The 27,221-nt window shown below is 39.5% G+C and overlaps 1 protein-coding gene across 1 annotated transcript; it reads left to right on the plus strand.

Moving 5' to 3' along the window:
• Positions 1 to 3,509: 3,509 nt before the first annotated feature.
• On the plus strand, positions 3,510 to 26,660 carry LOC104072680 (vascular endothelial growth factor receptor 1-like; the record flags this gene model as incomplete). Its single annotated transcript, XM_009572214.1, has 9 exons — positions 3,510 to 3,606; positions 3,906 to 4,126; positions 13,742 to 13,866; positions 19,837 to 19,999; positions 20,085 to 20,221; positions 21,747 to 21,921; positions 23,864 to 23,981; positions 25,922 to 26,091; positions 26,501 to 26,660. Coding segments are annotated over 9 exons (1,366 nt in total), but the record flags the coding sequence as incomplete, so codon positions are not given.
• Between the last annotated feature and the right edge of the window lie 561 nt (positions 26,661 to 27,221).

Raw genomic sequence — 27,221 nt, forward strand, 5'->3', positions numbered from 1 at the left:
AAGATCCCACCCACAATATTTACAAATACTGTGGTATCTTTTAGATATACGTAATATGTGTAAAAGGGCAAAAGCTTGAATATGTATCCAGTATATCTGGGGGGTTTTTTTGCTTGCAGGATGCGGTGAAAAGATCTAGTTTGGTTTTTTTTTTCATTTGATTTTAATAACTCTGAGGCAGATCCTCTGACATACAGGCTTCCAGGCTGTCTTGTTTTGTATGCTCAATTTAAGATAGATCTTGAGATTTTCATGTGCACGACTTTGCTTGTATCATCAGAGAGTTATCAAGAGAAAAGTTTGTAACATTTATAATGGTTTCTTGCCCTTCACCTTCGGCAGACTTTGAAAACAACAGCAGCCCACATTCCCAGGGCCGGTCTCCTGGTCTCCACATGGGTCAAGCATGGGCATGGTGCTGCATGGCTGGCTTTGCTCCTGGGCAGGGTGCCGGTGCTGGTGTTGAGCAAAGCCGAGCACTCAGCACCACAGTCATGACCAGGCACTGCAGACTTGCTGTCCTGCCTTGCTCTCAGCACCTGTCACTCACATGGATTTTCCACCTTTCCATCAGTTTTACACTGGAAGCAACCTACGTGTTGCTCTCTAGCAACTGGGTTGAGTGTTGCAACTCCAGCAGCTGGGCTTTGACTCGATGGGTTCCTCTGGCAGACCATTACTGATGTTTTTTTTCCTACACATTGAACTGTTTGTAAACACCATTGCGTGCTTTTCTAGAGCCCAAAATAAGGAGAAGTTCAGGGAAGCCTGAGGCCAGGTTCCCCGCTGAAGTAAGGAACAAGATTCATAAAGCTGGATATAAACGCTGCCTTCTTGGGAGAGCATCTGAGCCTCCAATTCTGGGATGACAAGAGGAATGCGAATGAAATGCAGGAACATGGTGGTTTCATGAAACTGTCAGATTGTTTATTTGGAAGACATCGACAAACCCTCTCAACTAAAGTGCCTGGGTTGCTCCTCATAGAAGCTGCCTGAACTCTTGTAACGTCTTATCTCAATTTCTCAGTGTTTAGCTTCAGGGACATTATTTCAGAACTGCAGATGAGTAGACTCATAGACTGTAAGCATCTATGGGAGACTATCCCATAAAAGCACAGTGCGCTATTTGGCAGACCCAGCATTTCAGAGTTGAGATCCTTAAATGGTAGGTGAGAAAAATGTATGTTAGCAAGATATCACATAACAAATTGCTTCTTCAAAGATCTGCTGCATCTTTTTTCTCCCCTCTTAACCTTTCCAGTTAGAAGTATGATTGTCTAGACAAATCGTGGAGGAAGTCTGTGTATTTGTACAGTATCACCATTCAAATTTCTGGTAATATTTGTGGTGCAGTTCAGAGGGCCTCTTTATTCTGAAAACTTGTTATGCGCTTGCTTGAAGCCTGTTTAAGTGAGCTATAATTTGGTTTATATCTGTGTCTAAATCTTCTTTTGAATAGGGATGGATGTTAGTATGTACAGGAGAACTACTGGAGCCACAGCTTAAATAAGATATACAGGGCTAAAAAAAAAATGCAGATCAATGTAACTAATTTAGATGCCAAAGATTAGATAAAAGTTAGTTAACCTCTACTATTGTTAAGGAAGAGAAACACGTCTCTGAATATCTCTAGCAAACAGTTTTGAAGACCTAATCCGCTATTTGCTTCTTTTCATGGATGGTACTAGGTAGTCCCAGAAGGTGATTTAGGTCTCTTGTCTCCACTGATGTTATAAAGAATTAGTAGGAAATACTTACTGACAAATGGACCACAGCTGGCTCCTCAAAAAAGACCCCCAAAACCAGCAGATGAGGGCAGTGCGTCTTTACCTTTTGTACAAAATCCTTGTACTTTCAGCATCTCTCTCCAAAAGTGGAGAATTGGCTTCTAGGCCTTGCTCAGACTGAAGGAGTTCAAGTCCACATCTCAGAACAAAGTTTTGCCGTTCAGCCTCTAATCTGAGGCTACATCTGGGTGCTGCTGGGTGAAAACTGCTGAATTTGGAGCAACCATTGACTTTGGAGGGTTTATACAGCCAAAATTTAGTCACCAATCTCAGCCGGCATTGACGTCTGAAAGTTCCTTCTATAGTCAATGAAAGAGGGAGGCTTTTCCAGTGGGTGATCCACAGCAGCCAAATAAGAATCACGTATTTCTACTATATTTGGTGCATACAGCTGTTCATATTTGCTTGTGGCAGGGACCTCTTGGAAGGTCTTAAAATAGCTAAACTGAAACTGTACTTGACTGCGTTCTAGTGGAAAATCTGTGTTACCCTTGTTTACGTGATGCTACTTCTCTCGTATGTTGACAAAGAAATACTTTCTCTTTGGAGTAAAGTTATCTTGGGTACTCTCTGCTTTTCTGTCGCAACACTGAAATCTTCATAAATTGCACTCGGGTCCAGATTTAGACGAAAGCTGTTTTCAACTTTAACTTTTCAAAAGTTTCAAAATATTTGCTTGTTACGTCCCTAGCTTCTGGAACACTTTGCTGTCAGTGTGAGGGCAATGGGATGGATCAAGGACTGTTTCTTCTCTAAGGCATGCATTTCTGTCTGCTTGCCATGAAAGGTTTTGTGGCCATAGCCTGTTATGGGGCAAAGATAAAACATTATGCCTTTCCAGCACTTGATGAGAGGGAAGGTCTGGTGTTCCTCTAGCCTTCTGACCATGGGGCTTTTTCATGGACTTCCTAAAAATTGCCTTCACAGGGCCTGTGAGAAGCCTGCCTGGATGTTTTCAAGTGTCCTAAGCCACCTCATGTTATACTGACACCCAGGGTTTCACCCATACCAGAATGGTCTGGCCATGACCCCGGCCATGTTGGAGTGTTTGGTTTCTCAATAAGGAGCAAATCTGGTCTGGAGGGTGCCTTGAACTTGTTCTCAAAATTTATTGTAGAGCTGTCCAGTTACCTTTTGACACCACTTCACTGCTAGGAAGCCTGCAGTTAGTGAGGGACCGTAGGTAACAGTGCTGTGACCTTCAGTCAGGAAGGGAAGATCCTTAATCCCCTTTCACTCCTTCCAGAGCAGTTCCAGCTTTGCAGCAAGTTGTTTGAGTCTGGTATCTTAGAGGTCAATATGTGGCTCTTGCCATGGAAGTGGCTGACTTTTGCCCTTCCCATTGAAGGGGCTGCCATGGTGGTGTTTCCTAAGGAAATGCAGCCAGCAGTGCTTGAGGGCACGCTTCCTTGGTTAGATGTGTAGCCACAAGGTCCTGAACTTTCTTCATGGTACGCTCAGTGAACAATCTGAGAGCAAAGTCATTGACCAAAACTTGCAGAGCTTTCATTTCTACTTTCTTTCCTGAATAATTCTCATGGAAGATTATGTGAGTCCTGAGTCAGGACAGGAGGATTATGCTCAGAGCAAAAGAATATGTGTGGTAAGGGGGACATCCCCCTTTCTTTGCTTTCCCCTTCCAGTATAACATCATAAGTGTGAGTGGACTGGGAACAGGATGATTTGTCATTGTTAACATTTTTTTTTTCTTTGTTTTTCTAGGATCTAGTTCAGGATCAAAATTAAAAGTTCCTGAGCTGAGCATAAATGGCATACAGCACGTTGTTCAAGCAGGCCAGACTTTAAATCTCACCTGCAGGTAACCAGCTGAGTTGGTTTCTGATAATTTGGCTGGGAGTTCATACACCTGACACTTTCTTTTTTTTTTGTAACTGAAATTAGAAAAAAATGAAACCTTACGTTGTGGGGAAAGGTGGGGAGTGAACTTCAATGGCAATTGTTTAATAGTTCTTTGTTGTTTCTGTTGTTGTTTTTGGAAAACAAGATAAAAGAGAACCCCAGAAATAGCCTGATATAATAAAAAAGAAAGCTTGGGAACTGGAGCTATATAATTGTAGCCCAACATAATTGTTTCTGCTTCCTTATCTGTATTTGCAGGGGGGAAATGGTTCATTCATGGTCTTTGCCTGAAACTCTAAGTAAGGATAGCAAAAGGCTGAAAGTAATTAAATATGCCTGTGGAAGGAATGGGAAGCAGTCCTGCAGCAGTCTGACCTTGAGCAGAACTCAAGCAAGTGACACTGGAAACTATAGCTGCAAATACCCAACAAGTCCAGCGAAAAAGAAGAAGGAATCTACAGTCTATGTATTTATTAACGGTAAGATTACGTTTTTTAACACTTCCTGGTACTTGCACTTCAATGCAGCAAAATGGATAAATAAGGCAGTTCAGCTGTGGTTAAGTACAGGGTTTTGAATGATATTTTCAGCCTTGCAAAATGTCATGATAATTTACCAATTAATGTATAAAATCTGCTTTCTCAGAGCTTGCAAATACAAATGCTAGTGTTTTATCTGTTAGGAAAAAAAATGAAGAAAGAAAAAGACCCAATCCAGCCAGTCTGCTAGAGTAAATAAAACTCCACATGGAAGTAGACTAGAAGTGAATCTGTGAAATGGGTATCAGAGAAATCATATCTTAGAGAATCGGATGATGACTGATGAAAACCATATATCTGGTATAATGTCCAATTAAACCTGTCTGTGTAAGATTATAGATTTCTAGGCAGCTGAAGAATGCCAGAGCTGTCTATCCAGATCACTGAATTATCTCATGCTGTAGAAAACTATTATTTGCGTGTTAAGTCACATTCAAAAAGGTATTCTGTAGTTCACATTACACAGATTGTAAAAATCTAGAATAAATGGAATCAAACTAACCGTAGAATTGTGTTCAGCTAACAAGTATTGTGTAATGTATGGGAAATGCTGTAATTAGGTCAGTTAGGCTATAACAGAAATTGCTTTCTGATCCTGTTTTCTTCCAGGATATTAATCAGACACTTCTCAGAATGGTTGAATTCAATAGACACAATAATAAAAGAAGAAATTGTAAACACTTTAGGGATTTAATTTAATTTTATATTTTAGTTTTTCTTGATTTTTACAGAATAAAATTAATAGATTACTGTAAGATATCAGGATTCACGGATTTTGAAAGCCCATATTACAGAGAATGTGCAACTGGAAGTGTTCCAAATTATGTGTCTGCTGCTTCTAACGAGTTCACATCAGAGTGAATTAGCCTTTGTTTTCATTTTGTGACACGAAGAGTGGGACTGGTGCTGTGAAAAAGCAGAATGAAGTGGACCTCTCAATACAGCGATAGAAAATGAGATAGCTCTCCCCGTTATAGTATGTTGTTCTATTGAGAATTATTGAATAATTCATGCTGTTCATCCTGCTTTCCTTCATCTGAAATATACTGCAGAGTGTTTTTCTCACTCAACTGTTTTCATATAATTCACTGGATATTCAACTACAGATGCATCCATGGAAGTGTAACCAAAGTAGGGTATTCATTTAGTGACCAACATTTCCTGCTGCCTAGGAAAACTTACAGTTTTCTTGGATTACTTTTGCAAGTTTCCCATCATGGGATCTTCTTGAACCTCCCGCCTTGGATGTCATCTCTGTCTGAGATCTACCCACAATCCTCTCCATTCACCACATGAGAAGAGCAAGGATGGTTGTGACTCTGAGAACCCCTCTGCTAAACCCATTTTATGATATAAGAGATTCCTTTATGTTCTCTTGGTCTCTTTCCTGTTTGAAGTGTTAAATTTTCTGGATCCTGAATTTTTACAAATGGAATACACAACCAGTCTTTCTAACTCTTCACTGCTTCCCAAGTTTTGCTATGTAGCTTGCTTGCATCTGAAAGAGATCCTTGATTAGATGTATGTGAACCAAGGTTATCTGTGTAACTCACATGGTGATGGAAAAGAAACATATCATCGGAGAAATAGTTTTTGTACAGCCCTCCCGCCCCTCAATCAGTTAAGGAAGGCTGCCTGAGTGTCTTGGTTTTGTTGATTTTTCGAGGACATTCAGTCATTAAATGTTGATGTTGGTGCTGGAGATAGGATTAGATTACGTTTCTCCTCTTACCTTACTTGCCAAAAAAACAGTAAAATGTTTAAGAAACAAACCTGTATCAAGCTTAGATCTCTTTGGCATCTTAATTTTCTGAATTTGACAATCCTTTTGATTGAAAACCAATTTCTTAACACTTAAGTGTTGATTGTGTCCTAGTAAGCACATATGAGACTTAGGGTAAACTACTGATAACGAGGGAGGCTGCAAGGTAACTGCTCATTGAATGCCTGTTGAAAGGGTCAGTCTGCCCTAAGATGGGGAAAGGTATATTAGTCCTCCAAAAATTCACAATTTCAGGAAGAATTGTTGAGTAGGTTGAAAAGAAAGAAGATACCACGTACCAAAACTCAGCCTTTCTGATCAGTGTAGCGTTAGCATTTGGAAAGAAAATACTTGAGGAATGTCTTAATATAAGTCATTGTTTCTGTGAACATGCATGAAATTCAATTATCTGGCTCAAGTGGGTGTGAGATGGGGATAAGAAAATGCTCTGTGAAGACTACCTTTCTTGAGTTTTGTTTTATTTTAAATGAATTTGTGGGTGCTTAGGAAATAAACATTTGTAAAATTTGGGTCCCTCCTAGTTTTGTATTGTTTCCTGTGGCAGGACGTTGTGTCAGTCCATTTCCCATATTAGCTCCATGTGGATCACCGAGGTGCCTGTTTCCCATGTCTTAGCATACTGCAGATGAGAACAAATAGTTGCTATTTACAAATACAGAATCCGAATCAGGAAAGTTGATATTGTTTGTACGGGAAGTCATCACTTATTGTTTTAAAAATGTTATTCATTTCCGTAATTAGAGTGATACTGAATATGAACTGGATTTAAAAAAAAAAAAACAACAAAAAAACCCACCCCATTAAGTCCTTTAGTTCAGTAATGAAAGTGTGTTATGCAGAAGATGAGCTTCTATAGACAAAATCAAGATGCAAGACGATGAGTAGGAGACTGCAAGTCCCACGTGCCCCAGGATGACTTGAAGTATTTCTGGAGTCCTGTGTTTGGGTGATCAAGAACAGGCAGGCTGGTGACACTTCTTTCAGGAGCTAGTCCTGGCACCACCCTTCTTTCAGCTGGAGAGGTCACTACTGAGTTGCACAGGGGAGTGAGTGCGCAGCAACTCTTGACCACACACAGCTCAGGAATTGAGACATCAAGCGAGGGAAATAAACTCTCTTAAGAGCCTTGGACTTTGCTCTAAGAAAACTGATGGCCTGACTTCCACCACGAGCCATGGGAAAAATCTGAATTGAAGCAAAGCCTCTTTGCCAATTTCTCCACTGTCTCGGACGGAAAGCTGCTCTGATCTTTGTTTTGTTATGCAACCGCAGCCTAGTAGTAAAATGGAAAGATTTGTAATGAACACTCACTGCGTACATTGGAGTGAGGCATGGGGAATTTTCTGCTTGAAGAGATAATTATGGAATAAAGGCATTTAAGAAACACCAAATTATCAGCAGGCTGTTTTGAAAACCTATGTAGATTTCCCTGGGGACAGTGCTAAAGGCTTTTCTTTCTGCCTGCCTTTGTTTTGGTATCTCCAAGACACTCTCTTCCACTTGCTGGAGCTCATTCACTTTCTTCAAAAATGTCCAGTTCTCTTCATTCTCTACTCTCATCATCTCTTGCCTTTGATCTGTTGTTCCCATGGTATGACAGAGGAAAAGCATATAAGTTCAATTACATCGATATATCAAGGTTAGGTTTTTGCAAGAGTTTAAACAAAATTTGGTTCAAGTTGAAGTGTTGCTATTTCCTGTGATGAAGACAGCTTTCAGCTATTAATATACAAAAGTAATGTCTTAATTCTGCTGCAACAGCGAATTCTTCTCTAAGTGAATTTGTACTTGGCTTTAGGGTATTAGCCCATTTCTTAGTCAATGTTCTCCCTCTCCTTGTCTCTCCTCACACTCCTGCTGTGCAGGTCTTCTGACCGCCTACTTTTCCTTGCAAAATGAGACACGTACTGGTACTTCAATCAAGCGCCATTCAAAATATTCTGTTTTAAAATCAGACCTCTAGGCTGAGTCAGTTGTCTATTCTCTTTCTGTACTTAACAGAGAGAAAAAAGTACCTTCTGGTACTTATTTCTCATCACTGACTTTGCAAGGAATCTGGAGAACAAGCTTAGAATAGATGTCTTGCTTTGAGATGATTTAAATCAGGTGAGACAAATCAGAGCTGGGTAATTAAAGGTACAAGTCCTGAGAGTACTTGTACTCACCAATACCTGGAATGTCAAACATGTCCACTAGTGTTGGATATTTGGCTTGAGATGTGTCTCAGGTTGGACAGTCCAAAATGAAGGGCTTTGGCATTAGTGAATGGTTCAACATGTAAGCCTTTGAAGTGCCAAAACATCTGGGGTTTTCAGTGCATTTTCAAACTCTAGAGTTGTATTCTGCAAGTGCTGAGCATATGGCATCTCCTTGGAAGGTCTACTTGTTGACAGATAGCTGGACCCAGCCCCAGAATTGACACGGATTTAAGATTTAGCTTGAATGGATTGACTCCTGTAACCCTAAAGGTACTATGTTGCAGAACAGGGAGGGCATCCAAAGAGTTCCCCAAAAGGTCTCTTAAGATCAGAAGCGTCAAAGTCAAAATAATTCAACAGGTGAAAAAAGCAGTAAGACAAAAGACCCTGAAAGCTAACAGAAGGAGAGATTTTCTTCTTCTTTTTCCTTTTTCTTCTTCTTATTCAGAAATAATGTACTGACAGAAGAACCTGCTGAGGCCTGGGAAACTCGTCCTCCCCTGTGCCTTTTTTCGGTCTTTGCTTTTGGCACAGTTTTAACGTATGAGAAGTACGGTTTTGGCTTACACTGTCAGAGTCAATAATATGATAGCACTTCTGTTATGAAAAGGAAGCTAGTTGAAATTAAACTATGCTACAGCTGTATCAAGTATGCGGACACATTTTTAATGTCTAATGAGGTTCCTGTTACAAAACAGAGACCTCTAGGACTTGCTGACGTCAATCACCTATAATTGACGTGCTTTTGTCATTGCATGTACTCGGACTTCACGTGATAGTATCCTGTGTTGCGCGGAGCATGTGTGGACACCTTGGCAGCATCAAAGGCCATGCACTAAGCCCTCTGAGGTCTTTCTTCCTCACCAAGGCTTATAGCTCCTACTAAAACAGAAATACATTTCCAAAGATGAACCATTGTGAGGGAGGGATAAATCTGAAAACCTGTTCCTCATGTCCATTAGCCTTTCTAGAGATTGCTTTCTGAATGTAGTAATTGCTCTAGTGTGGATTTCCTGGATAATGTGGGTAAGAATATTTTTCCTCAGGAGTTTTAACTTTGTTTTATGTGTTATGGACCTACGTCGATGATAGCATAGTATAAATAGCCCCAAGGAAAACAAACAAACCGTGCCTAAAAATCACTGTACAATTATGCTAGCAATGCTTTGTGTCTGAATGTGCTCCAGATACAAAGTATTCTCCTCCTTTTTCTTTTTTTTTTTTTTTTACTGGACTTCTGTGTTATTAATTTATATCTCAAGTCTTCCTTCACAGTTGTGGATTTCCTGGCTAATGTGGGTAAGAATATTTTTCCTCAGGAGTTTTAACTTTGTTTTATGTGTGTTATGGACCTACGTCGATGATAGCATAGTATAAATAGCCCCAAGGAAAACAAACAAACCGTGCCTAAAAATCACTGTACAATTATGCTAGCAATGCTTTGTGTCTGAATGTGCTCCAGATACAAAGTATTCTCCTCCTTTTTCTTTTTTTTTTTTTTTACTGGACTTCTGTGATTATTAATTTATATCTCAAGTCTTCCTTCACAGTTTAGAAATAATTTGAATTTGAAGAGTACTATCTTACAGGCTAAGAAGAGGCAAGAGTGGAAAAGCCCTTCTTGCAGATAAGTGTTGTGCTTCCAGACATACAAAATGGTTTTGTTTTTTTTTTTCTTAAGGAATATAGACACCTACATGGGAGCAGGTTGAATGGTGCCTTTCCTAGGGCATGATTCATCTCATTGTAAAATAGATGTCTAAAACAGGTCAGATGAGTCCCATGGCAGAATTCCTCCTTTATACCCAGTGCCACCATTAACAGTTTGGCCACCTAACTCAGTGAGAAATGTCTATATTTTAGATGTGTAAGTGAGATGAGAGCCACTCTTGGTGTGCAAGGTTCTCCTTGAATTAGTTCTGAACAGCACTACTAATTTAGCTGGGTTAAATAAAGTTAGTTACGGTGAATCCCTACAATGGAAAGGGGAATTTGGCAATTGGCCCATTAGCTTTAATGAAGTTTGCATGTCTGTACTTTAATAAAGACTTTGGTCCTCTTCACATGCATGAGGGAAAAGGGTGTATGTGAATGTGACGAAACTGTTTTGGCTCTTTTAGCTTGAAAATATCTTAATGATGAGCCAAGTGTAAGTAGGTATTTTGGAAGAACTTCAGAGGACAAACTTTCAGAGATTTCAAGGAGCTCAGACTTTCCTGCAGAGACTTTTCTTCTTGCAAATGTATGTGTAAGTACTCTGACTTACATAGCTCAGATTATTAAAAATGAAACAAACGCAAGAAGAGTAGCTGAAGCTTGTGGAAATAAAGAACGTCTCCATCTTTTCTGAATTTGGCATTTCAGTGTTGGCTAATTTAGTTGTTTGTGCAAACCCCATAAATAGCCTAGACAGGTTACTGATACCAGACGTAATATTGCTTGTGTTAAGTGTCTTATCAAGCTTGTATCTGGCTGCCAACCAGCTTAATAAAAAGCTGCTATTTATGTTCTTTAACAATATAGCAAGTGACCTTCATGGATTTTATGATTTCATGAATGCTCTTTGTGGTTTCATGTTGATTGTAACTGAGAGATATTGTAAGGAACACAGTCAAACCAGCACACAGTCATTAATTCCAGGCACAATTTAAAAATACACTAAACTGACTTCTAAAGTAACCTTTAGCATATGCAAATATTCTGGCTGTCCATCTTTCATTTTGCTACCTTTGCAGACAGCTCTGAAGGAAAAAAAAATTTTTTTCAAAAAATAAGGTCAACCCTCTTAGATCTTCCATTCCAAATCCCGATGGAGCTGAACGTGTAGCTTGGATGTGGTTTTCCAGATAGGTCAATCCATGATGTTCCTTTTATGTCTTTCTGAACATAAAAGTGAGTGAAGCTGGCCCAGAAGACCGCTGGCGGGAAGTTAGGTCATCCCAGATGTGCTGCCAGCCAGCTGTTCAGGGAAGGATGGCATTTGCCTCCCCTCAGGAAGGAACTGAGAGGAAATGTAGCAGGAGCCACTGGCAATCGCTAGGGCTATGATGGGAGGGGCTAGGGCTATGATGGGAGGGAAAGATGAAAAAGGAAGCAAGGAATGCTATTATTTGGGGGACAGAAGGATTCCACATCATTGGCATACCCTGCCAACATGGTATACCTGCCCTGGTGCTGCTGTGGGTTCGGCTTTGCCTGATCCAGGCTGGTAGAGCCTGCACCAGATTCTGGTCTTGAGGCACTGAGAGTATCCCCTTATGGCCATTAAGACGGAAGGAGAATAAAATCAAAGGGAATCAGGAAAAGCCTCCACACTCACTATGAAAACAAAACTGTGCTAGGAAACATGATGCGTATTTCTTTTAATCAAAAGCAGGAAGACATTTGGAGCACTTGGGGCCATCGATTGCCCTCCGGCCCATGGCGGAAGTCCCCGGTGATGTCAATGGGAGCTCCGCACGCGAATAGCGGGGGCACAGAGACGCCTTGGTGTACCACTGCAGGGAGTGTACCAAGGAAGGCTGTGACTGAGCTTTAAAGCCTACCGAGAGCAGGCAGGGCGTTCAGTTGACTTTTATAGAGCACTTCATTGACTTCTCCAGGCACGAACGTGCATTTCCATTGAAGAAGAAGAAGAAAAAAAAGCCAAGCGTGGTGTTTCGTGCTCGTTTCCTGTCCCTGCCTTCGGATGGGCAGGAATCCTGCGAGGTCTGAGCCGCACAGCCCCCACAGCCTCAATATTGGCATCAGTCAGTGGTGACACTGTGTCTGCAGACAGCACCGGTAGTCCCCAGAACAGCTCTTCCTCACACTTGTAATGATCTGGAGATTATGATACAGGAAACTACTTTGCAAAGCTTGCTGGTTTTGGGCAGGAGCTCTTAATTTTGTGACAAAGACGAACGAGTCTTTGGGGAGTAGTAAATCCATTTGTCTGGTGATGTTAAGGGGCAGGTGACCTCTTCCTTGGCTGCAGCTCCTGAAAAACAAAAAAAGGTTCTTTTCACCATGCTACAAACAGGTTCATTCTTGGTCTTTCCTTGAATCATATTGCAGAGGAAACGTCAGCCTAACAAGTCCTTAGGGTATTTTTTATTACATACGCATCCTCTATTACTCATAAGTTCCTTTTGCGATCTCGGTGGACATTTAACACCTATTATTAAATAAAGCACTGTGGCAGTCTTTCATTTCAGAAAGTTTGTGTAACAGTTTCATTAAACCTCTTTAGGAAAACTTTTTCCGTATCCTGGGGTACATTTGAGATACTGTACCTTGGGATTCTCCCCAGTATAAATTTGAGTAGAATTTGCTTCTCTTCCTGTTTGATGTCTCAAACAAAAATATTATTGCATTTAATAAGTAAAGAAGATCCTAAGGGCAGAACAGTTTTATGACACTGGGAAGTGCAGATCATACTTTTGAAAGAGAAGCAACAGTAATGCATTTGAAGAACTACTTGAGTGAACATAGGTCAACGTGCAGAAGTCTGGGACCAGAACACTTTACTAAAGTATTGCAATTTAAGGTTTTATAAAGGGTCAGTCTTGCTAGCTTTACTCATTTCTTTTCCAAGAAAGATTTCCATTGTTATTTGTAAGATTTTTGACTGAGTTAAAATAATAGGATTTGCCTGAAAAAACATTGGAGCTGTAGATAAGCATAGAATTAAGATCTGAATGTTCCATTTTTTTAAGAGTTAAAAGCCAAACCTTATGTGAATTTTGAGGTAGTCTATCTGCACTGGGAGTCAGACCGAGCCTTCAGATCTGAACACCTGCAAAGAAGATTTGGAGCCAGAGCCTGTGGCTTGAGCCCCTCTTTGTTAAGTGGTCCAAACAATAGCAGCAGCAATGTTCCCTGTTCCCAGCGCAAGCTATTTATGACAATGCCCTTTGTTAAAGGGATTGTTCAAGGGACGGTAAATTACTCTGCCAAGCTTTAGTTATTGAGTCGAAGGGAATGAATGTTTTCCTGGCATTTTCATTTACCTTGTCACTTACAAAAGAGACATACTCGTATTGTGATAGTGGGAAGGAGAAGAATAATTAACCCTCGCGAGTCTGTATTCTCAGGGTTGAAAATATGGCTGGATAAACACAGTAGATTCTTTCTCCTGGTGAAGTCAGCGTTGAGTTTTTTCTATCAATTTCCTTGCAGAAAGCAGGAACATGTCCTGTTTAGGGGTTTCCTGATAAGTGAACTTCAGTCACTTCCCATCTAATTATTTCTCCTGGTGATAATAAAATAGAAATGCCCTGAAATAAGAAACACCTCTCTCAGCAGTAGAGATGATGCCGTAATGAGAAAAATGTACTTTAACTCTCCTGGATTTTAAAGAAGATACCAAAGTACTGCTATTGATATTGAGTGATAAATATATTTTCAAATATTCAATAATATTTTACTAAACTTTTTTAGATAAAAGTAAACAGAAGAGTGATTTGAGGACTTTGTCTAGCTTTCGTTACAGACAGGGTTAGTCAGTTCTTTCAAGACTGTATGCACCATTACAATTTCCATATGCTGTCTTAAGAGTTCAGATATTAACCTTTTCTTTTTCTTCTCTTGCAGATACAGGCAATCCATTTGTAGAGATGCACAGTGATATACCTAAAATAATACATATGACTGTGGGAAGAGAAATGATCATTCCATGCAGAGTCACAGCACCAAACATTGCTGTTACTTTAAAAAAGGTACCTCAATCCAAGCATGCTCTGCAAGTGTTATTGTGGATGATGCTTTTTGTTTGCTTGTTTACAACTATTGTAATGCTTTTGAAATATTTCAACAACTTAGTATTTCTTAAACAAGGTTTCTGGGTGTCAGTGTGTTTAGAAATATTTCAACCCTGGAGGCTTCGTCTTATATCTCACAGAAGGGCTTCATCAAATCTCTTACACTGGATGGGATTTTTCTGAAGAAACTTAAACTTTTCGTACCATTTTATTAAATTTTCACTGACAAAGGTTTCTTAAGCCCAGGAAGGAATTTCTTGTTAGGAGAAGAGATTTCCTCCCACCTCTTCCCTTCCTCTCCTTCTCTCTTCTGTCCTCTGCAACAGCCGGTAAGTGCAGTCCCTGGAGACTTGCTGGGGCTGTACAAGGATCTCTGAAAGCCTTTGCCCTACCTCACTCCCACCAGCGCCTTTGCTGCTTCTTTTTCCATATGAGTGCACTTATCATCAGACGGGATGACTTTGTAGAGAAACTTGTGCCGAGTTTGAGACAGTGGGGGCGGTTTTAGAAAATCTAGACATTTTTCATGTTTTGTGGACACCATTTCTTTCCCAGGTGCCTTGAGAGTTACACGGACAGCTAACTGACCTATATGTTTGTAGTCAAGTGCTTGGTATCAAGACAGGGAATGGTGCTTCTTTTTTGAAAGTTCCTTTTTTTGGCTTAAAAATTAGGTGATGTTTTGTTTCTAAATAAAGGGAGTTCTGTACATAGTGGCATAAATGTTCATCATTGTTACAAGAAAAATAAATTTGTCTTTTTATAGAATAACATGCAATTGCCTAACAATACCACCATAAGATGCTTATCTAGATCAATACAAATCTTTGATTCCTCTTTGACTATAAAGTTTTACACCAGCCACAGATTTGATCCTGTGTTTTAACTTGACCGAGAGGTTTACAAATTCTATCCAGTGCTGCTTTGCTGATATAGATACTGGTTTTGCCTCTTGGTTTCCACCTGTTAAATCACATGAAAGAAAGCAAAATGCAGAGAAAAGAAAGTAATCTGACCTAGGTTGTTACCGTACACACACACACGGTTCTCCTGCAAGAAGTGCACCAGGGTGGATGATGCACAAGATTCTGTGGCTATAGAATCAAAGGTAGATAAGGCTTGGCTTTCCATAGGGTGGATGTTGCAAAGTGGGAACTTATTTGGGCACTGTATTGTTGCATCTGAAATCTCAGCATATTAAATTTCTAACTGAGAAAATTCCTGTCATGTTTCTCTCATATTAAACAATATAAAAATATTTTTTTTCTCCTTATTTGGAGAAGATTGAGACGTATCTACTCTCTTTTTTCATATCAACTTGTCTTTAGCTTGGGGTTGTGGTGTAAGATGCATCTTTACACCATCAAAACCAGATGTAATACTCTGGGAAGGAGAAAGAGGAGGTGGAGCCAAGTCTTGAAAGAAAGGATTGGTTGCTTACATGTTTTGCATTCCAGGAAAAATAAATGTGTTCCCTAATTCATCCTAGAATTTCCTGAAGTATGTAAGCTACAATGTATTACATCATATCTTACTTTATTTATCATCTGTGACACCCATGTATGAAGATTCCAGCAAGTTTTTGCTCACATAGCAATTAAGAAATGTGTTAAATGCATTTCACAGCTGCAGGCAAACTACTTCTGGAGAGCTGGCAAAAGCTATTCTGTGTTTTCCACTGCAATAAAGGAAGAAATCAGTGTCCCCATAATGCAATCCTCTGGAGCTGGAAAGAAAATCCCAGCATTAGAGTAATTAGATTCTGTATTCTATATTGCCAGGAAGTCAAAATGTGGATTTTTTTTTTTGGTAATCTCTCTCTTCTGAAAGGACTTGGGACAGTTGCATGACTGTCCCAACTGGAGTTGGGACTCCAGCATTTTGTTCCTGCGCAGTGCTACTTCTTAGTTTTAGTGTACCAATGTGGGGAAGATTTATTGTCCATCTTTAACACTACAAATGATTTCTTTTACTAGAACTGCATCTTTACCTTAGTCAACCCTTTTGAGATACTGTGTTGCTCTAACTTCCAGGCTGAACGTCTGTACAAATTGTATTCTATAGCATGGCAATCATACACAACGTAGGAGGAGCGTTAAAAATCAAGAAGCTAATAAAACAGGGATTGGGCGATGGGGATGGAGCTTTTCATTCCTATTTCAAATCCAGCCTTCAGGTCCTATTATAACCTATACCTGCAACAGCTGATGGCCCTTTCTCTTTTTAATCATATGAAGACCTATGAAAACAATTGATAGTTTTGATCTAATGTTTAATAGACAGATATCCAGAGCCTCTGAAACCATCATTCCTATCAATATGATTCTGGCAGCCTCATTCAAGATCCCTAAAATAAGATAAACGTTACTGCAACTAAGGTATGTGCTTCTCTTGCCTCTTCATTTGCTCTTATCTTATTAAACAGAGAAAGCATCACCTTTTGGTACAATGGTTTGATCCCTCTGTTTACTCTCCTTTTGGATTCTCTGTCATAAAGTCAACTGACATTCACAGGAATAGAGGTAAATAAGCTTCAGCATAAGGAATAAAAAGAGGGGAAAAAACCCAAGGATGTTGAGAGTCACACACCTGGACAGTCTGAATTCTTAATAATGCCACCTCATCCTTCCCAAATTGATGGAATGGGAAACATGAAAGAAAAGACAAGCATTCAAAACTCTAATGTACATTTTTACTATACTTTCAGCTGGCTCTTTCCAATACAATCTGCCTTTGGAGATGTGGGGAACCACAGCTTGACTATATACTCTTGACCATGTGTATATACCCAAAACCTTGTGGTAGTACTGTGTAAATGCCACTGGGTACCAAAAAGGTTCAGTGGCTGGTGCTGAGCAAAGAAGGAGGCACAGCCTATACCAGAAGAAACTGAAGTCTAGTTTGAAACAAAGTACAAAGAAGGTAAAAGACCAAGACTGCACTGGGAGCCACAGTGATGTGGTTCATGCAGATAAGTATGTAGACAGTAAATTCCATGTTTACTGCAGCTGTTGCAACAAATTGATTCTTTGAATACTTCTGACTATCTGCTGGTATCCATCTGTAAGCTATTATTTTAGCTGGATTTATCCTCTGCTGCTTCAGTGGAAATCTCACTATTCCAGCACTGTGTTTCTTCACAGATTTTCTACTTCTCTCTGTGATGACAAATGGCCTAGTTTTTTGACAAGGCTCTGAACTACATTGGCCCTGCTCTGCATGGAGGATGGACCAGGTGACCTCTAGACGTCCCTTCCAACCTAAATTATTGTGTGATTCTGGGATCGTCTGTCCTGTACCATCCATGCAGTGATCATCACGGTGATGATGCCATGTCTCTAGGTGGTGGCCTGGAAGCTGGTTTAGGGCACAGCAGAGCAGCTGTGCTTATCTGAGAGTGGGAAACAGGTCATCTGAACCAGTGGGGTTGGCAGAGGAGAACAGAGTGGAGGAGAGCTGGGTAAGAAACCGAAGCAAGTAAAGAGAAAAGGTAGAGCTGTGAAAGGCTGTGAGGGTGAGCACCCAGCCACTGCTCTTTATCTCTCCGGAGACAAAATCCTGGTATCTCCACCCTCTGAAAGGGCCTTGTTGCAATATCTTGTTTCCCTGACTTAGCCTGTCACAGTGGTCTTTTGCTAGTCACAGACTTCAGTTTTCTAAACTATTCGGTACAGTAGATTAAAAATGTCAATTTATGTTTTCATGTGTGAGCGTGTGCAACTTTTTAGTCTCAAAGCTGCAAAAAACTACACAAAAAGATGTAGCTCTACCTGGTTTTGAGGGGTGTCAGATGAGTAAACTGTGCAGCCAAAGATCTGTCTCCGGGGCAGGTGAGCCTGTTGGATATACAGACAACCGACAGCATTCAGTGTTGCAAAACAGGATCATATTTATGAGCACTTTATTTCCAAGACCCAGACACTTCCTGGGTGTTTTGGTTACTTTCCCCTTCCTGGACTAAGGCTAATACAAATTCAGTAATCCATCAGTTAACTAATTAATGTGAAGTGAATGCATTCCCTGGGAAATATCAGTCTAGGGAGGCTCTGAAGCTCTGACTTGACTTTCTTCATGCAATATATACCCACAGAGGAATACACTCAGAAATAGTTTGGTTTCCACCAAAGCAGCAAGAGGATAAAGCTCTTGAAAACATAACTATGAACTAGTTAAAACAAAGCTTGAATATTTGTTTTATTTACATCAGGAATGGCAACATCTCTCTTGGAGTCCAAGATAGTGTTGTAATGTAATGGGCTTTACTTGTGTGTGTGTGTGTGTGTGTGTAACACACACTTCCCTGTGATTTGCATGCTTATTATAGCGTCTTATCAGCTGTTGTAAAGATAAGCAATTCTACCACAGCATTTTGTGCTCTGTAATTATTGTTCATTTGATTCATCGTGCATTTTTGTCGGAGGAAATGGCATGAGATGAGTGGAGGTGATCTCGAGGGCAGCTTTTGGCATGAGCTGAGCAGGCAGCATCGAGGGTGCCGTGTTTTGGAGAGACACTGTACCACGCAGGAAGGTGCCAGCTAGCCATGCTTCCCCCAGCCACTGGCAGCCACCCATGCTGGCTTTGGCTGTAGGAAGGAGAGGGCTGGCCAGCATACAAGTCCTCTGCTCAAATAAAGGGGAAGGAAGAGATGAAGGAGGCATAGTGGGACTGGGTACACCGTGAGAGGTGATGGGCTGCGTGGTGCTTGGTTGACCCAGAGGTCTTTGCTTGGGGCACTAATTCACTCAAACTCTGCTATGTGCCATCTTTAAAAATATGTTATTTTTACCATAAAAGCAGGCTTTATAAAAGTAGAGTCACATCCAGGCTTTGTACTCATGGCTGATCTCTGTGTTATCCAAATGGTGGCATTCATTCCATTGATAAGGCATAACAAAAAACCATGATGTGGAAACAAAAGGTCTTGTCTGAGCTTCAATGCTTATGTCATGCTTTGCCTTTTCAGGGTTTTCTTGATACCTTATTAAAATGGAGCTTAAAACTCAAAGGATCCTAATGTAAAGTATAATTTGTACTGATGACAAAGTGAACACTTGATCCCACATGGCAATATTTTAGTCTGTATTTAAGATTTCAGGTCTTAAGTTTAAAAACACCTGATGGCTTTACACTAATTACTTGTTGGGTCCTCAACTTCTGAGAGACTTAAAAGTGCCAAACTTTTAAAATGTGCTGAGTGCTTTTTCTGTGGAAATGTGATGTACTCAGTGTTTCAAGGTGTCTTTTCAAAATCTCTAGTCAATATGACTTTCCTCATTCAGTACGATCAGTAGTTCTCAATAAAAGTGCCCAAGGAAGATTTGTGACTTTAAAATTTGCAGTTGTTGTATGTAATGACTTAGAGACGTGTACTCTGTGACTTGTCAGCTTTGGAACAGCCATTCATGTCCTTAATTTTTTTTTTTTTTTTTAAACAGTCCAGTTCTTTAGACAACGTAAACATGAGAAGCATCAGATTGAATCCTGGCAGAAATTAAAGCCACAAAATGACAGCAAATTAAGTCCATTTGTCACCTCCATTGAAAAATGTGTATTTGTGTCTCAGTGGTGAAACCAGGATACTTAATTGCAAAGGTTCGCCGAGACAAGCACTTTAGCTGCCAACCAGGAGCCAACAGAATGAGCAGCCCAAGTGCTGAGGCTAATGATAGTGTCAATCTATTGTGTCATAAATTACATCCTGTTATAAATAATGAAATCTTGGAAACAAATAAAACATTCACATTCTTCACCCAGGTTTTTCCTCTATTTTGTGATGAAAATGTGACTTGAAAAATCTGCATAATCCTTTCTACTTTGATTGGCATTTTTAGGGTGTTTTTTTCCCATTCCTTTTTATTAGGCTGCTTTGATTAGAGAGTAGCATGAGGATGAGTTGTTTTTATGATGTGTGTTTGACACTTCCAGATTCCACGAGAAACCCTAATTCCTGATGGCAAGACAGTAATCTGGGACAGCATGAAAGGCTTCAGAATACCTAAGGCAACCTACAAATTCATAGGGCTCCTAAGCTGTGAGACAACCGTCGGTGGACACAAGTATAGCACAAAGTACTTAACGCACCGAGAAAGTAAGTAATGTTCTCCACTCCCTGTCTTTCAGAAAGCATCTGCCTGTTGACGTTATTCACTTTTCTTTCTCTTCGTCACGTGCAGCCAACACAATTTTTGATGTTCAGTTAAGCACCCCACGTCTTGTCAAGTTGCTGAAAGGAGACAGCCTGGCAATTAACTGCACTGTCACCGCAGCCTGGAACACCAGAGTGCAGATGACGTGGACTTATCCTGGAGAGGTGAGTGCTGTGGTTGAAATTAAGAATCCGGGGGTTTCCCATAGATTATGCTGCATTTAGCATCCCGGGAGGAATTTTTCCTTGAAATGCTTGCCGTGGTTCGCATTCCATCGTTTTGACCCTTGCTGACATGTATTTAAAGGCTTCTTTTTTTTCCTTTCTGGTGCTTAATTGAATAAGTAAACATGTTTACACAATGTACTCTGGTTATATTGCATAATTGTGAGCGAACGCTAGAGTTGTTTCATCCCTGGGAGCTTCTTTTCAACCTGGAGAAATGGTAGAAATTTATCACCCAGTCCCAGGCAGGGGCTCTCTCTTGTGACAAAAAAGTTTTCAGTGAGGCTGTCTTTCTCAACACATTAATTTTAAAGACTGGCAGACAGTCAGGCACCCAACTCGAGCATGTTTAGAAAAGATATTTGGATTTAGCTAGCCAAAATCTCATTTGTTAAGTGTCACATGAACAATCCTCTTGTTTTGACAACTACAGGAATGATCTTGAATGTGCTTCTCCTGCCCCCACATTGGGAGCATCCTCATAAATATTTGTCGCTCACAGAATAACTGCCAGGGAGTCCGTGTAAAGCTGATAAGAAATTTGACATTAGTTTAAGGTTTACAACTCCCATTCCTTTCATGTCAGTTTGATTTATGCTGGTGATTCAAGTCAAGATCATTTATTATGTCACTCATTGTGCCTAATCACAAGCTGAAATTATGATTACATTATATAGGGAAGATTAATGCAATCATTTCTTGTATACTGTAGCCATTTTCCCTGGCATTTTTTCACCTCAGAAATAAACAACTTAGCAACAAGAAATGCTCCAAATATATTATACTGCTCATTGCTGCCTTACCAATCCCTAGCCAGGTACTGCATTTGTGAAATTCTGCTTTGTTTTTATTTGGATGGTAACTGAAGGGTGCTCAGTGTTTATAAGACACCAACGATGTCCTGGGTTAAATAAACTTTGAGGCCAAAGGCTGAGGGGGAGTTGCAGGAAATAACTCCTCACTCCCATTATCTTCAGTTCCACCCTGTTATTCCCTTGCCAAATCTAGTCTCTTTTCCGACTATAGCATTTCCAGAATTCTCCCCTTCTTGTATTAATGCCCTTTTCTTCTATACGTCTGCTGCCTATGGACACTGAATCCAGGCACCAAACTATGTGCCAGTGACTCCAGGGATTTTTATGAGCAATGCTGGACAAGGCGCAATGGGGAGCTGGGCGTGTTGGTATGGCAGGCCATACAGAAGGGATGATCTTTGCCTGGAACGAACTAGTTTAGATGCTATTACAACTTTGGTGAAGATAGGAATGAATTTCCATATAATGTTACTTCTAATTTTTATTGTTTACCCTCTGGAAATGTTAGGCGTCTTTTGCATGTCTGTGCTGTACAGAGGGATCTGGATTTTTTTTATTAAGGTATGGTGGCAATACAATAAAATAAAAATCTTAATAATAATGAAAATTGGTTTGATTAAGCTCTTTCTTGTTCATTTTTGCTTTCATAGGCAAGGAAGAGAGGTTCTGTAACACAGCGCATTGACCAGAAGAATACAGAAGCCAACATTTTTTACAGTATCCTTGTTGTTGACAAAGTGCGTGATATTGATAAAGGCCAGTATACCTGCCATGTGAAGAGCGGGCCATCAATCAAAGCTGTTAACACAACGGTCATTGTTTATGGTAAGAAATGTTGCAGATCTGTAGAATACTGAATGCTCATGTACCAAGTTCAGTCATACGATAGCTTGACACAAAGTGGAAGTGAATTTATAGCACGTTCATCACTGGTAGAAAAAGGAGGGAGACCAGAGAGAATATGTGCCTTTTCTTCCATGACTGTTTTGTATTGTTAGCTGTAGAGATGTTAATGTTCAGTTTGATCACTCTTGTCTGCTAACTACTGTGATGACCCTGTCCTCAGTCAGTTCTGGCAGAAGCAATTAGTTAAAATGTAGTTTGGAAAGAAAAAAAAAAAAAAGTACAAGCTGAATTTAAACAGAAGAATTCCTCTTCTACAGTACTTGTTTATTGTTTCCTATGTAAAATGAAGAAGAAATAAATACACTAGCTCTACATGGAGCAGGTAGCTGCCAGACCATTCAAAAAACTGAAACAAGCACAAGATACTGCAATTTATTAATGTGGTTTTACAGTTGGAGCCTTAAATGAGTTCCCTGTGGTCTGCCTGGGCTTCCTGTGAGATACGGAAATTCCTTGTGTTATTTCAAGCTTATGTGAATTAGGACTTTTGTGCATTGGGACTTTATAAGAAGCTACCTTCTTTGTGGCATCCTGTCACCATCAGGACTATCCAGGATCTTTGGACCATCATTGGTATTAATGACCAAGTGGTTGGCAGGTGTCCTCTACAACAGATGAGTCATGGTCAGAATATTGATTCGTTCTGTGTTTTCAGTGGTCTATCTTTTCTTTCTCACCTGGAAATATGGACTAAGCACCAGATGATGGTATTCTTAGATGGTATTTCAGTCCATTTTCTCTGTTTAAACCTTGGACTAAGTCACTAGGAACTAGTGACTAGGAATAAGATGAATCATGATATCAACTTCCTACATTCTTAAACAGATAAGTCTGAAGCTATCAGAAACTGAGTTTTAGATTAAAATCGAAGTCAGAGAAGCTGGAACTGTTGAAGCTAGCCTGTAAATTTCTTATTCTCTTGAGCAGCTCCATCTATGGGATACCCATATTAGAAAGATCCTGTGTGAATCAGGGTTGTATCTTTAATTATAACCTGACTTGTGTAATTAAACTACTGATTTGTCTTGTGCATGTTATTTTCAATGTACATGGCAAGTGTGATTAAATATTGCACTTATTTAATAGATATTCAACATCCTTATGCAGTCCATAATGTGAGTAAATATTGCACCATAGGTACTATCAAAAGGGCACTCAAACAATTTTTCATGTTTTGAAAGTTTTATTTTGCTTAAGTGCATTTTGGAAAAAAAAAAAAATCAATATATTGTACAAAAATTCTGTTTTATTGTCTCTGGTTAAACCCATCAACTTGCCAGAGAGTTTGAAATATGGGGCAGTACAACTGGAAAAGAATGAATTCCAGCAGGTTGAGATTGTTCCAATGAAGTGATAAAGATTTGTTTGTTTGATGAAACAGCTGTTTACCAATGATACAGAAAGTTTCTGCCTTTTCCTTCGTTGTTTCTTTGAAGGTCCCTTAAGTCCTCTCTGGCAGAATATTTTCTTTTGGAACATTCATTGATTCTTGGCCTTTAGAGGTGGAGTGGTGATCTGCTCATCTAGTTCAGCTTCCCATGTACCACAAACCATCTTTTCTCTCTTGTGTTGAAGCCAGTGCTTTTTATTCTGACTGAAGCACAATATGAATTTTGGCTAGAGCGTATCTTCTCCAGCCAGATTCATGGCCTGGGAACTGTATCTGTTTCTTGTATATTTGTGGTATTCTTCTCTGTATTTTTTAGATCTTTAGAAGGTTAGGTTTTATTCTTGCTGTTGCCATGTGGGAACACCAAAATTATTGAAGATCATTTTTAGTTGGATTCCTGTTCTCTTTAGTAGAGCAACTGTTTTTGCAGGCTGAAAAATCAGTAATATAGGTGCACTCTTTTTCTTTAAGATAAAATGTTCATTAATTTGAAACGTCGAAGAAAAACTGCGCTGGAGGCTGTCGCTGGAAGAAAATCCTATCGTTTGTCAATGAAAGTGAAGGCGTTTCCCTCTCCAGAGGTTATATGGTAGGACAACAGTTACTTCCATATATGTACACTGGACCCGTTCTTAGTTGAAAAATAGTATCTTGGTAAAATATTCAGATAAGACCCCTTGAAATGACAATAAACTGGAGACCATACAGTTATGGAGTCTTATTGGAAGTTTCAGGGTTGTCCTGGGTTTTAACAATTTGCTGTCTCCATTTTGCAAGTGCAGAAAAGGAGGTCTGGAAAGTTTAAAGCTCAGATCCTCAAATATGTTAGGTATGTCTCCTATTGAAATCAATGGACACTCTACAGCTAAATATCTCTACCAACCTTGACTGAAGTGTTGCATCCAACTTCACTCTAGATATGAGACCTGAACTTGCTTTTCAGACAGGAGAAAGAAAAAGGGGGCTTTCATTAAAATAACTGAGTTGAATCATACAGATATGCACTATTAGAAAAGCAGTGGAATTTTTTTTTTTATTATATGGTGATCTGCAGGTTGTAGATTTACTTTAGTGAGTGGAGCTTTCACTTTGGCTCACGTATACTGTGCTAAGAAATCTTTCGAACAGTTTTTTTGTATTAACCCAAACCACTTTTATATAAAACAATGTTATCTATTCATGATCTCAGGTTGTTGGGGTTTTTTTTTTTAATTATTTTAAATACCAGTAGCTCTGGCTCAATCCATTGCACTTTAACAAAGGGTCTATGACAAGACTGATTAAGAAAACAAACCATACATACATGAACAGTGAGAGTTCATGTTACTCACAGCCAGAAATTACTTTTGCTCCAAACATTTTGTTTTGTTTTACAAAACCCTTACATTTATAGCTCCACGTGGAAAGTTAAGGAGCGAAAGTGAAGCTGATGCTAGCCGTTTATACAGTATTTTCTGTTTCTTTAATGGTTGGGCTTGTTGACTACACATATAGATCCAAAACTTCTGAAATACAAAAAAAATATATTTAAACAAGATTTTTTTTTTTTTTAATTTATCACTGTGAGGTTGGTCAAACACTGGAACAAGTAATCCAGAGAGGCTGTGGAGTCTCCATCCTTGGAGATATTCAAAACCAGACTGAAAATGGTCTTGGACAACCTGCTGACTTTGCTTTGACCAGGGGGTTGGATTAGGCGATCTCCAGAGACCCTTTCAGCCTCAACTATTTTGTGGTTCTGTAAAATACAGATACAGTGAAATGCCTAAATCCATAGTCCTTAGATCCAATTTTTAGTGCTCCTCTAACAACTGTAAGAGTTTTCTGTAAATACTTACTAAAACCTGTGAATCATTTTAATCAAGTCCATCATCATAGTGAAACTCGGTTGCATTCTCCTGCTAACATCATGTCAACCTTCATACAACAACGTACCAAAACGTGCTTAGACTTTGAAGAAAAATGTTGTGCTTCTTCAGGAATCTGTGTGTGAGCAACAGCTAGTACTTTCTATGTTGATTTTCTGTTATCTTTAAAAACATTCACTTGATAGCAGGATATCTGATTCTTAAGTGCTTATCTAATCTACTTACTCTTCCTCTTCCTAAAATCACAGCTGTGCTTAGGCTACTGTAATAGTTTGTCCCAGGATGTATTCTGAGGTCATAAAGAAATGGTCAGTGCTGGAAGATGCAACCTTTATTTGTGTGAATGACTCTTAGCCAAAATGGTTGTCTTCTAGACTAAATGGTGGCACAAACATGGAAAACTGGGATCTTCAGCGACAGAGTTGCAATTTTCAGCAACTCTCAAATACTATAGAGCCCTGTCAGATCCTTTATAAATTTTAATATATAGAATGGTATTCTCCAAAGTGCTTTATAAATATCAGCTATCTTATTTGTAAGGGAAGGATAAGCCTCTGGTAAACAGAATCTGAGACTGTAAATTCAATCGTTGCCCAAAGATTGAGGCAGTTTAAGCAATATTATTTTTCAAAATTTTGATTTTTGGAATTCTTTTAAACAGGCTAAAAGATGGTCTACCTGCTGCTGAAAAGTGTGCCCGGTACATGGTTAAAGACTATTCGTTAATCGTCAAGGATGTTGCTGAGGAAGATGCTGGAAACTACACTATAATACTGAGCATACGGCAGTGGAACTTGTCTAAGAATCTTACAGTCACTCTTACAGTAAATGGTAAGTTTACAGCATGTTCCCATGCTTCTCCTGAACATGTAAATGCTAAATTTTCATTCAGCTAGATTTTCATTGATCTTGCACGGTTCAGGTCATTTTTCTTACTGACTTTCATGGACCCAAATCCAGGCCCCATATGCAGGGTTACAGACCTACAGATCTTGGAATCAGAAGATATACACTGGTTTTCATTAGAAGGGTTTCTGTCTTCCACGGTCACATACTTGTTCCTGATGACTTAAATATGTTACTAACCACTCATCTGACTTGACTTAGGCCTGCTGTTTTTCTTTGTTCTCCTGGGGATTTTTATTATTACTCACCCTGCAGGAATGTAGTATTTTCATGATCATGCAATACATTGGAAATGAGCTGGTTTTAATTGCTTACCAATTTTTACCCTTTACAGTGAAACCCCAGATATATGAAAATGCTGTGTCTTCATTCCCTGATCCCAATCTGTATTTACTGAACAGCAAACAAGTGCTGACATGCACTGTGTATGGTATTCCTCAGCCTAAAATTATGTGGATGTGGTATCCCTGTAGACAAAACCTTTCTAAAACAAGGTAGGACAGTTTCCTTACTTCTATTTAGCATGTCTTCCCTTAGTATTATATTTAAATATTTACTTTTTTACAAGAATAAAGCTTGTCATGACCATTGCTTAGTTAGTAGAGTTTGTATATTTTTAATCAATGTGGTTTTTGGTAAATGTGTAGGCACAATGCAATTTTTTCTGCATCATTATTTGAAAATGGAGGGCAGAGTTGTTATTTTATATTGCTACTTAGGTTTATTTACAGTTCACTACTATCCATGCATGCAATGTCCAGAGGCAATAATTGCTTTTTAATTTTTATGAGGGAACCCTTGCAGACAATGTCTTGCAAAGTTCACACGCTTTCCCATGGAGGAGATTTCCGTGCTTTCCTCCACGTGTTCCTCCATGCACAGTGATTCTCGTGTGTGGCTGCTTCTGAAATTCAACAGAAATAATCTTAAAGATTTTTCCATTATGAAGGTCAAATCTCTGTTATAATACGTTGGCTCGTAGATTCAGTTCAGCAAGCCAAGTGTGCCCAGCATTCTCCAGATGATATTTCAACACGGTAAAATATAAATGGCAC

The sequence above is a fragment of the Fulmarus glacialis genome, unplaced genomic scaffold, assembly GCF_000690835.1.
Source record: "Fulmarus glacialis isolate BGI_N327 unplaced genomic scaffold, ASM69083v1 scaffold32622, whole genome shotgun sequence".
NCBI classification, from domain to species: Eukaryota; Metazoa; Chordata; class Aves; order Procellariiformes; family Procellariidae; genus Fulmarus; species Fulmarus glacialis.